Below are 12,434 nucleotides of genomic sequence, written 5' to 3'. Positions count from 1 at the left end.
ACACAATCCCCGCGGAGCGGGCACAGGCGGCGCCCCCCCTCTCCGTTTCTCCGGGCAGCGGGAGTGGCGTTCAGGCAGGTTCAGGTACTGCAGCGGGGTCTGTCCCAGGCAGGCAGAGAGAGCGAGCAGAACCCTGCAGATCTTACTCTCTTCTTATAGATCAGAGATCATTGTTCCAGAAAGCACCACTGTCTGAATTAGCCAATCACCATTGGCCAGGTACATATTCTGTCAGAGGCAGTTTTTAACCTATTGTCTATTTTTCTGCCAGTTATTATAACCCTTGTGCTGCTTTCTTACCATGCACTTATCTGATAGGGCAAGAGGCCTGTTCATTCTGTCCTTGATTGAATGAGAGAAAAGGCGTCACTCTTGCTTTGCTGGCTTGAAAGGCATTTTTTGTTTAGTCTTATGTGGGGGGGAAGAAGATGGACTGTTCCCCACAGATGGGGATGTTGATGAGGCCTTCTACAGACAGCTGAGACTCACCTCACAATCACAGACCTTGGTCTTCATGGGGGGCTTCAATCACCCTGATATCTGCTGGGGAGACCACACAGCCAGGCAGGTACAGTCCAGGAGGTTACTCCAGTGCATCAGTGATAACTTTTTGACTCAGGTGGTGGAGGAAGCAACAAGGAGAGTGTACTACTAGACCTAGTATTGACAAACAAAGAGGGACTGGTAGAAGACATGAAGGTTGGGGGCAGCCTTGGTTGTAGTGACCATGAGATGGTAGAGTTCAGAGTCATGTGCAGGAGGTACCAAGCATCTAGCAGGGTCAAACCCCTGGATTTCAGAAGAGCTACTTTTGGCCTTTTCAAGGAACTGCTTGGAGAAATCCAATGGGATAGGGTACTGGAAGGAAAGGGGGCCCAAGAGAGTTGGTTAATATTCAAGCACCACCTCATCCAAGCTCAAGATCAGAGTGTCCCAAAGAGTAAGAAATCAAGTAAGAGAGCCAGGAGACCTGCATGGTTGAGCAGGGAACTTCTGAACAAACTTCAGTGGAAGAAAGAAGTCTATAGATCATGGAAAAAGGGGTTGACCATTTGGGATGAATACAAGAATGTGGTCAGAGGTTGTAGGGATGCAGCAAGGAAAGCTAAGGCCTCCTTAGAATGAAAACTGGCAAGGGAAGTCAAGGCTTCTTCAAGTACATTGGAGGTAAAAGGAAGACCAGAGGAAATGGCCCACTGCTGAATGAAGCAGATGCCCTGGTGACAGAGGATAGGGAGAAGGCAGAGTTGCTCAATGCCTTCTTTGCCTTAGTCTTTACTGCTAAGGCTGACCCTCAGTATTCCCAAACCATCCAGACCACAGAAGAAGTCAGGAGTGGGGAAGACTTCACCTTGATTGAAGAAGATTGGGTTAAGGATCAGTTAAGGAAACTGGACATCTACAAATCCATGGGCCCTGATGGGATGCACCCATGCGTGCTAAGGGAGCTGGCAGAAGTCATCACTAGACTGTTCTCCATCATCTTTGAAAAGTCCTGGAAAACAGGAGAGGTTCCTCAAGACTGGAGGAAAGCCAGTGTCACTCCAATCTTCAAAAAGGACAAGAAACAGGATCCGGGTAACTACAGACCAGTCAGCCTCACCTCCATCCCTGGAAAAATGATGAAGCAGCTCATTCTGGGGATCATCTCTAAGCACATGGAACAGAAGGTTATCAGGAGCAGCCAGCATGGATTCACCAAGGGGAAATAATACCTGACTAACCTGATAGCCTTTTATGATGGTGTGACAGAATGGATAGATGCAGGGAGTTACACCTGCACCAAGTTACAACACTGGAAGTTCCACCTCAACATGAGGAAAAACTTCTTTACTGTGAGGGTGATGGAGCACTGGAACAGGCTGCCCAGAGGTTGTGGAGTCTCTGTGTCTGGAGTCTTTGAAGACCCATCTGGATGCATTCCTGGTGTTCCTGCTGCAGCAGGAGGGTTGGACTCAATGATCTTCAGACATCGCTTCTAACCCCTATGATTCTGTGATTCTATATTAAACAATGCCGGTCCTAATACAGAACCCTGAGGGTCACCACTCGTCACTGATCTCCATCTGGACATTGAGCTGTTGACCACTACCCTCTCACAGAATCACAGAATCTTAGGGGTTGGAAGGGACCTCGAAAGATCATCTAGTCCAACCCCCCTGACAGAGCAGGATCAGCTAGAGTACATCACACAGGAATGGGTCCAGGCGGGGTTTGAATGTCTACCGCAAAGGAGACTCCACAACCTGTCTGGGTAACCTGTTCCAGTGTTCAGATAGATATTCAGATAGATATTCAGATAGGTTTGTTTGCAATGTAACATTCAGATCCTTGTCAGGCCTACGAGGGCTGATCTGGTCTTGTTTGAGTACTCCACCGGATAATTTATGGAGGATATTGTGCTGATGTCTCACTTTATTCAACGGATTAATAGTTGGAGAGTTCTGCTCCCTCAGCCTTTCCTCATAAGGGAGATGTTCCACTCCCTTCATCATCTTTGTAGCTCTGCCCTGGACTCTTTCAAGCAGTTCCCTGTCCTTCTTGAACTGTGGGGCCCAGAACTGGACACAATATTCCAGATGCGGCCTCACCAAGGCAGAATAGAGGGGGAGGAGAACCTCCCTTGACCTGCTAACCACACCCTTTCTAATGCAGCCCAGAATGCCATTGGTCTTCTGGGCTACAAAGGGCACATTGCTGGCTCATGGTCATTGCTGGCTCATGGTCATCCTCCTGTCCATGATGGTCTCTGGATGAGACCATCCAGCTAGGTCCTTATCCACTGAACAATCTACCCATCAAATCCATATCTCCAATTTAGAGAGAAGGATGTTGTGGGGGACCATGTCAAAGGCCTTACAGAATTCCAGATAGATGACATCTGTAGCTCTTCCCTTGTCCACTGATATAGTCACTCCACTTACCTTCCCCTTGCACAGCCTTAAGGCAGGGCTATTGCTCAGCCTGGGGCAGTGCACAATACCACACACATCAGTTTCCTGCTCACATTCCCAGATACTGCTCTGCCTGTTGAGTTCCTTTTGTTCCATAGATACTTGTCTGAAGCATACTTCCAACTGAGCACACTTGTCCAGCTATGACATTCACTACTGCTTTCAGGTGCTAGGAGGACTTCCAGATACTGGAGCTCCATGCAGCCTGAGATCTGGACACCTATATTGATCCTTGGGAGGTCTGTTTGGGGGGAGATGTCAGCATAGGTAGGCTGTTTGTGTTACAGCCACAGCCTTGCAGTTGCAGCAGATGGACACCATTTTCTTCCAGCAGATCACTTTGAAGTCCCAGGACAGAGGAGAAAGGGACAGCAGGTACCAGCAAGAGGAGAAGGAAGAGAAGGGGACCAACTTCAGGCAACAGAGTTGTTATGGGCACAATCTGACATTTAGGAGTCCTTCAATTCCAACTAGTGCTTGTTTTCTTGGCATGTGTCTGTAAATGTAATATATGGGAAAAATAAAAGCTATTATGGTACATAAACCTGCTCCTCCCCTTGGGAGTCTGTGCCTCATAATACAGAGTGAACACCCCTAACTCCTATTTACTTATTCTGAAGTACAAGTCTCTTTGCACCTTGCACATGTAGCTGGTAGCATCACAGTTTTAGACTCTATTCTGTACTAGAATCACTGTTAATTGAGTTTCTGAATAAATTCTTTTGTGGGCTGTGTTTGTAAGCTAAAGGTAAGGGGACTGCTTTCTTTTAATAATTTCCTTTCACTCTAAATGTAAAAGTGTTCATTTTCTTTCAGATGCTTCAGGCATGCTCAGTCCAACATCTACCAGTACCATACACAGCGTTCCCACCTCTGATTTCTAATGACCCATTCCTTTTGCATCCTTCTCACCTCTCTCCACATCACCCATCTCACCTGCCACCTCCAGGGCAATTTGTTCCCTTCCAAACACAGCAATCACATTCAGTAAGTAATGCTTCTTATCCCTTCTCCTAAAATATTTGGGGGTTGATCAGCAAATAATGCTCTCGTCCTTCTAATAACATTCTGGTTGAGAGAACAAATGGATCTGATTTAGAGTAAGGGTTTTGTAGTAATGCTACCTGAGCAAGACATAGTCTGGAAAAAAAAAGAAGTACTTTTTAAAAATTAATTTTGATTCTCTTAAGATTTCCTCAGCTGTTGCCCACTGCATTTCCCTGGAGGCCTGTACTCCTGTCAGTCTGACAGTTTGCTTCACATACTGCTTCTGAAGGTGGTGTTCTTCCAGAAAGCAAAAGAGAATATAGAGACTTAAGTGTAGTGCAGCAGTGGTCTCAGAGAAAAAAACTTTGTAGAGATACCAGAAAGCACAAAGCATTATTCCTATTGTGTGCTTCTACTATGTTAATTCATGTTTTTTTTTCTGGTGACCACTGTATCCTCCCAAACACTAGTGTCAAAAGTATTAAACCATCTATGGCCTACTGGAACCTCTTTTCTGCCCTGCTTATGGAAATTATTGACTCTTTTCATTTAAACCAACTTGGATGAAAAGTTAGTCATCATAACAGGGCTTATGCAAACATTAGAGAAGATGCTATTTTGGACATGAAGAAAAAAATTACATTTTGTAATTTCTACTTACTAATCTTTTGCCAGAGGTTAGTAATTTCCACTTACTAATCTTCTGCCAGGCACCTTTCTGTCTGTTTGTTTGGAGCTCTACTAGTATTTCATTAATACAGAAATACAAAATAATTTCAGTGTTACTAACAAATATTGCTCAGGCTGTTTTGAGCAGTAACAAACACTGCTGTGTTAAATGTCAGGTGTTTGCACTCTTGTAATAACTTAATTATAGTCATGGGGGAACAGTTCTGCATAGTTTTCTCTAGTAATCAGAACGTCTTCCCTGAGAAAATGTTAGGGCTTCTTTCTTAACTTTGATTGCTAATTTAGCTTCAGGAATAGGTCCCTTGTTAACTTTTAACTCTGTTTGATAGCTTGATTTTTTTCTGTCAAGTCTTACTAGAAGAATTATTGCCTTAAAAATTCTGACTATTTAAAGTTTGTTAAGCAGAATGGGGAAACCATTTTCCTTTGCTTCCACAAGATGACTTTCATATCTGACCGTTTTGAAGTATTCAGTACTGGGAAAAGAAGGGTGAATTAGTGAAATAGGAGAGTTATTTTTTTCCTGAAAAATGAGACCAAAATGAGCCAAAATTTGAATTGAACTTTCCTAATAGCAAAAGCATAGCTTCGCGATAATGTATCTAACCTAAATATGACAATAGATTAGTTATGAGTATAAATAATGGTGTTCATAATGAAGATTTTTGCTTAACAGGGAAATAATGAATTGTTTTGCTGAGTTGTAAAACTATTTTCTTCAGTTTGAGAATATGTCTCTATTAAGGAAGTAATTTACTGCCTAATATATGCAGTCTGATGAAAGGGATTACAGGATCCTTGAATGAGGTGAATCCTTTGAATGACATGGGAGTCCTGGTAAGAGGATGCAGAGAAGGGAGAGTTACTAAAGTTACCTTCTTTGCTTCAGTCTTTATTACTAAGACCAACCCTCATGAATCCCACACTCTGGATGTAAGAGAAAAAGCCTGGAGGAAGGAAGACTCCACTGGTCAATGAGGATTGGGTTAGAGATCAGTTAGGTAAATTGAATAAACACAAATCCATGGGCCCTGATGGGATGCACCCAAGAGTGCTGAGAGAGCTGGCTGATGTTGTTGCTCTATCACTCTCCATTGTTTTAAAAAAGATCATGGCAAACAGGAGACATGCCTGAGGACTGGAGGAAAGCCAGTGTCACTCCAGTCTTCAAAAAGGGCAAGAAGGAAACTCCAGGAAACTACAAACCAGTCAGCCTCACCTCCATCCCTGGAAAAATGATAGAGCGGCTCATTCTGGAGGTCATCTCGAAGCACATGGAAGAGAAGAAGGTTATCAGGAGCAGTTAGCATGGATTTACCAAGGGGAAATAATGTTTCACTAATCTGATAGCCTTCTATGATGTTGTGAATAAATGGATAGATGCAGGGAGACCAGTGGATGTAGTCTGTAGTCTAGCTTGATCTTAGCAAGGCTTTTGACACAGTCTCCCATAACATCCTCATGAGCAAGCTCAGGAAGTGTGGGGTAGAAGAATCAACAGTGAGATGGATTGAGAACTGACTAAACAATGGAACCCAGAGTGTGGTTATCAATGGTTCATAGTCCAGCTGGAGACCTGTAACTAGTGGAGTCTCCCAGGGATCAGTGCTGGGTCCAGTCCTGTTCAACATCTTCATCAACAACTGTCCTGGTTTGAGACTTAGAATTGACAACAAAGTCTCTCTCTTTTTCTCTCTCTCCTTCCCTACCTGGGTGGGAGCGAGAGGGGATCGAGAGCGTTATTGTTGGACCTGAGTCAAACGGTGACAACAACCTGGATGAGGGGATGGAGTATATCCTCAGCAACTTTGCTGATGATACAAAACTGGGAGGATTGGCTGGTTCACCAGAAGGCTGTGTGGCCATTCAGCAAGATTTGGACAGACTGAAGATCTGGGCAAAGAAGAACCTAATGAGGTTCAACAAGAATAACTGTAGAGACCTGCAACTGGGAAGGAATAACAACATGCACCAGTACAGATTATGAGCTGACCTGCCAGAAAGCAGCTCTGTGGAGAAGGACCTTGGAGTCCTGGTAGACAACAAGTTATCTACAGGACAGCAATGTGCCCTTGTGGCCAAGAAGGCAAATGGCATCCTGGGGTGCATTAAGAACAGTGTGTCCAGCAGGTCGAGGGAGGTTCTCCTCCCCCTATACTCTGTCCTAGTGAGACCACATCTGGAGTATTGTGTCCAGTTCTGGGCTGCCCAGTTCAAGAGGGACAAGGATTTACTTGAGAGAGTCCAATGGAGGGTTACGAGGATGATTAAGGGACTGAAACACCTGTCATGTGAGAAAAGGCTGAGAGACCTGGAGCTGTTTAGCCTAGAGAAGACTGAGAGGGGATCTTATTAATGTATATAAATATCTGAAGAGTGGGTGTCAAGAAGGGGGGGACAATCTCAGTCCTGGCCTCTGATAGGACAAGGGGCAATGGATGCAAACTAGAACACCAGAAGTTCCACTTCATGGAATCATTAAGGTTAGAAGGGACCTTAAAGATCATCAAGTTCCAACCTCCTACCATGAGCAGGGAACCCTACCACTAGATCAGGTTGTACAAAACCTCGTTCAACCTGGCCTTAAACACTTCCAGGGATGGGGCATCAACAACCTCCTAGGGCAACCCATTCCAGTTCCTCACCACCCTTACAGTGAAGAATTTCTTCCTAATATCTAACCTAAATCTCCCCTCTCTCAGTTTAAAACCATTATCCCTTGTCCTATCACTATCTTCTCTGATGAAAAGCCCCTCCCCAGCTTTCCTGTAGGCCCCTTTCAAGTACTGAAAGGCCGCTATAAGGTCTCCCCAGAGCCTTCTCTTCTCTAGGCTGAACAGTCCCAACTCTCTCAGCCTGTCTTCATAGCAGAGGTGATCCAGGCCTTTGATCATCTTGGTGGCCCTTCTCTGGACCCTCTCCAACAGGTCCATATCTTTCTTGTGCTGAGGGCACCAGATCTGTACACAGTATTCCAGGTGGGGTCTCACCAGAGCAGAGTAGAGGAGCAGGATCACCTCCCTGGCCCTGCTGACCACACTTCTTTTGATGCAGCCTAGGATGCAGTTGGCTCTCTGGGCTGCGAGCACACACTGGTAGCTCATGTTGAGCTTCTCAACATGAGGAAAAAACTCTTTACTGTAAGGGTTAAAGAGCACCGGAACAGGCTGCCCAGAGAAGTTGCAGAGCCTTCTCTGGAGACTTTCAAGACTCGTCTGAATGTGCTTCTGTGTGACCTGCCCTAGATTCTGTGGTGATCCTGCTCTGGCAGGGGGGGTTGTACTCAATGAACTCCAAAGGTCCCTTCCAACCCCTAACATTCTGTGATTCTGTGATCACAGGAAGATAGGTTGGAAAGCACCACATGAGGTCTCTAGTTCAAGCTTCTGTTCACAACAGGATCATCTATTAGGTCAGGTGAGGGTGCTCGGCTCTTTTTCCAGTTGGGTCTTGAAAGCCTCTGAGGACGGAGACCACATAAACTTTCTAGGCTCCTGTTCCACTGCTTGACTGTTCTCATGGTGAAAAGTGGCTCTTTGTATTTAGCTGGAACCTCTTTTGTTTTGACTTCTGCCCGTTGTCTCTTGCCCTTCCACCATGCACCACTGTAAAGAGCCTGCCCCCATCATCTTGATGAATTTTCCACAGGTATTGGAAGGCTGCTGTTAGCTGTTCTTCCCCCTCCCCCAAGCCTTTTCTTTCTTCTCAGGGCAGAAAAAGCCCAGTTATCTCAAGCTCTTCTGATAGGATAAATGCTCCAGTCCCCTGACCACCTTGGTGGCCCTCCTTTGAGCTTGTTCTACCTTAACAATGTCTTTTTTTTTTTTTTTTTTTTAATTTGGGCACCCAAAACTGGATGTAATATTCTACATGAGATCTAACAAGTATTGAGTAGAAGGTGGATAATCAGTTTGCTCAATCTACTGGCTATGCTACTGTTTGTTAATGCAGCCCAAGATACTGCCAGCCTCCTTTGCTGTCAGGGCACGCTGTTGACTCATGTTCAGCTTGCTGTCTACCAAGGGCCCCAGGGCCTTTTTAGCACAGCTGCTTCACAGCCAGTCGTTCCCCAATCTGTGTTGTTGCCAGGGGTTCTTCCTTCCCAGGTGCAGGACTCAGCATTTGTCCTTGTTGAATATAATAAGTTTCCTGTTGGTTCATTTCCCCAGTGTGTTCATGTTCTACTGTATGGCAACCCTACCTTCCAGTGTATGGACTTTTCTCTGCAATTTGATGTCAGCCATAGACTCCATGAGCAAGTACTCTGTGTCTTCCAGGCAATTGATAATGTTGTTAAATACGATAGGTCCCTGAAGTATACCACTTGTTACCAGCATCTTGGTAGACTACAATCCATTAACCACTATGATCTAAGCCTGATCATCCAAATATTTTATCCATCTGGCTGTCCGCCCATCCAGACTGTAACATCCAAACTTGGTTACAAGAATATTGTGGGAGACAGCGTCAAAAGTCTTGCTAAATTTGAGGTAAATGACATCCACTTCTCTCCCCTCATTCATAAATCCAGTCACCTTATCATACTAAATAACTTGGTTGATTCAACATGATTTTCCCTTGGTACAGCCATGTTGACTCTCCCCTCCTCCACATGCCCAGAAATATGTTCCAAGAAGACTCACTCTACAATGTTCCCAGGGACTGAAATAAGGTCAACTGACCTGTAGTTTCCCAGATTGTCCTTTTGGCCTTCTTTTTGATGAATGCAATGTTTGCCTTTCTCTGGTTGTCAGAGATCGCCCTCTGATATCCACAGTCTTTTAAAGATGATAAAGAGACGCCTTTCAAGGACATTGGTTGGTTCTATCAGCACCCTTAGATGTAGTCCATCTGGTCCCATGGACTTGTATGGGTCAAATTATCTCAAGTAATCAGTCCCTGACTCAGTCCTCATCCACTGCTAGTATTTCTTCTTTATAGACTTCTCCCTGCCCAAGTGGCACAAAAGGGAGGGATAGGGGCTTACAACCAGTATATAGCAGTCATGATCTGCTGCACTTTCCTTTTCACACTTTTTCTCTGCTCCAGCATGGGTTCATCTGCTCTGGTGCCATAGAGCACCTCATCCTTCTCTGACTTTGGTGTTCCCTCTGCTGTTTCCTCACTCTTTTTTGTTCTCTCCTACTCTCCATACAGCTTTTAATTTGCCCTTTCTTAAATAGGTTTTCACAGGGGCACCACGTACATTGCTGATTGACTCAGCATTGGCCTGCAGTGGGTCCATAGACGAGCCAGCTGGAAATAGCTGTGTCTTGCACAAGGCAGCACCTTACCTCTTCCCAGAAAGGCCAGTCACCCCTGCAGCTTCTGCTCCGCCACATATACCCAGTACAACTCCATAAAATTTCCACAACTCCTCAGAACATATAGTTGGACTTGTGTTTTTTTTAGTATTAAAAAATAAATTTTAAAAGCCTGGTTTTCTATTAATACAACAAACCCTGTGTTTGTTTTGGCCACTTCAAATGATAGAATGAAGTAGAACTGCTTGGAGAACATCTTCCTATTGAAAGCTTTACCTACCCTCCATCAGCTCATCCACCAACATTGCCTTCCTCAGCTCCTATCCAATTCTTAACCCATGATCCTTTACATCAAGAGGTTTCATTTGGAGTTGTAAGTATTGCTTTTTTGTACTACATCCTCATGCATGCTGAGTTCAAGTTCTTGATCTTTGCTCTAAGCTGCAACCATGTTATTGAAAAATGGCATTTTTGCAATTGAATTTCATTAGTAGCTGCAGCTGTGGAAAGTCAGAGTGGTTGATTTTTGTGGTTACGCTTCATATAGTCTAAGGGCTCAAACTTGGAAGAATGAAAACATGCTAACAAAATCTCTGAGCCATTGTTTTTCATAAAAGTAAATGTCTCTGAGGCCTCTGAATACCATTTCAGTAGTGGTGTGTGAATTTTGGTTCTAAAAATCTGCTACCATATTTTTTCACTATTAAGTATTTTTAGAAAAATACAATTAATGTCTAAGTTACAATTCTTTACCTGTTTCCATTTTAGTAGACAATGCAAGATGTTTTAAACAGTCATACTGAGGACTTACATAAGTAAAGAGCTTTGTGTGCAAATCAAAACAGGAAAATAGTCTTTTTCTCCTATGGGAAGAATGTATTGAAGCTGTAAACTTGAATATCTCTTTAGGCACCATATCTGTATGCAGTTGAAAGGCTACAGCCCCTCCTCCCAAAAGTGAATGTAATTGAGCCCAACTCTAAATGTGATTTCTTTATTTATTAATTTTAAATCTTGCTCTTTATTTAAAATAGTTTTGCTGTGGAGCATCCTGGCAGTGCCCCCTAATGGATATTTGGCTTATACCAGCGAAAGAACTCCTGTATATATGTCGTTTAAAACTTTCATTCCTACCCAACCAGCTGCACAAGCCAGCACATTGCACCAGGTCAAAAGCCCTCAGCTATTGGCCTGCAGCATGTTCACCAATTCAAGTCCTGCCTGTCCAAACCAACCTGTATATAGGCTAAGCCTTACAAAATGCTTATTAGCTAGCTTGCAAGGGTTTCTAGTTAGCATTGTTGTTTTTTTTCCTGCAGGATAGTATAATTGTATGTTACTGATTATATTTGTTGATCAAACAATTCTTTGAAAAGGCTGGTATTTTTTGGCTTGGACGGGGCCGGATTTTTTTTTATAATGCTTTATTTTAAATGTATTTCAACATTCACTTTTCATTTAATTTCATTATTAAATAAGACGAAAATATTGACATTTTTCTTCCTTTTTACAGCCTTACCCACCTTTTATGCCTCGAAGACTTACAGGGCGCAGTAGATACCGATCACAGCAACCAATATCACCACACTCATACCATCCCAGTCTATTACCATATGTGCTGTAAGTCCAAAGCACATTGTACTCATAGATTACTAAATAACAATGTAAGCTAGTTGATCCCCTCAATGTTGGTTTTTTTTATGTTTGGGCTCTACCACAGGGTACAAACAATTGAGACATTCCCAAGGAATAAGAAAATTTGTAGTTATATTTAAAATTTCCAGTCTGAACAGCATACATACCTGAGCAAGGAATAAACAAGTACAAGTGAACAGTTTGATGATAATGTAGCTTTGGGATCTGCTATGCCTCTTCTTTCTGTCAAAATCTCTTTAAAGATGTTAAATGTAAAATGATTACTTTTGATTCTTGGATAATATTTATGAGGTATATCCATGGTTGCCTCCTAAAGTCGACTTTTATAGAATAAATATCTAACAGTCCTTACAAAACCAAACCAAACAAAAAAAACCTCTCCAAAACCAAAAACCAAAACAAAACCCAAACCAAGCAAATTAATTTACTCTTAATTAATTACTGAAACATAATGAGAGGAGCCTTCTGGGTATAGGTTTTCTTTGTTTGGAGGATTTTGTTTCTTCTGAACTGTTGCAACTTTTGAACTTCTGCACCTGACTAACCATTTCTGAAAGAGAAGAGATGGGGGAAGTAACATTAAGGAATTATCAGTAACCTTTTAAAGTAGATTCTGTCTGTTGTAGTTTAGGTGTGTGACATGGAATTTATTGTTCTTTGTAGGTTCTGTTTTTGAAATTAATACAAAATGCTCAGAAAATGATTTATTTTAAAGGTGACCTTGACAGGCAGATAATCCAACTTTGTCATTTGGTGTTTTGCCACAACATCTATAGTTTCTGTCTCAGCAGTTCAACTTGCATCAAAATAGCGCCAAGATATATGATTGTCACAGTTTGACTCAGGATCTACAACAATGCTCTCAATCCCCTCCCTCTCTGTC

The 12,434-nt window shown here is 43.1% G+C and overlaps 1 protein-coding gene across 1 annotated transcript in view; it reads left to right on the top strand.

Annotated features, from left to right (window-relative positions):
* Nucleotides 1–12,434, top strand: part of LOC104388529 (E3 ubiquitin-protein ligase RNF38-like) — a 117,049-nt gene that overhangs the window by 47,994 nt on the left and 56,621 nt on the right. The window contains exons 5-8 of the mRNA XM_009997403.1: nt 3,771–3,941; nt 8,801–9,121; nt 10,125–10,268; nt 11,409–11,515. Coding sequence (XP_009995705.1) covers nt 3,771–3,941; nt 8,801–9,121; nt 10,125–10,268; nt 11,409–11,515 — 743 coding nt within the window. The remainder of the gene's footprint in view (nt 1–3,770; nt 3,942–8,800; nt 9,122–10,124; nt 10,269–11,408; nt 11,516–12,434) is intronic.

The sequence above is a fragment of the Chaetura pelagica genome, unplaced genomic scaffold (genome assembly GCF_000747805.2).
Source record: "Chaetura pelagica isolate M959 unplaced genomic scaffold, ChaPel_1.0 scaffold95, whole genome shotgun sequence".
In the NCBI taxonomy this organism is placed as follows: Eukaryota; Metazoa; Chordata; class Aves; order Apodiformes; family Apodidae; genus Chaetura; species Chaetura pelagica.
The sequence above is the reverse complement of the archived record's forward strand: the minus strand, read 5'-3'. Positions and strand labels throughout refer to the sequence as shown.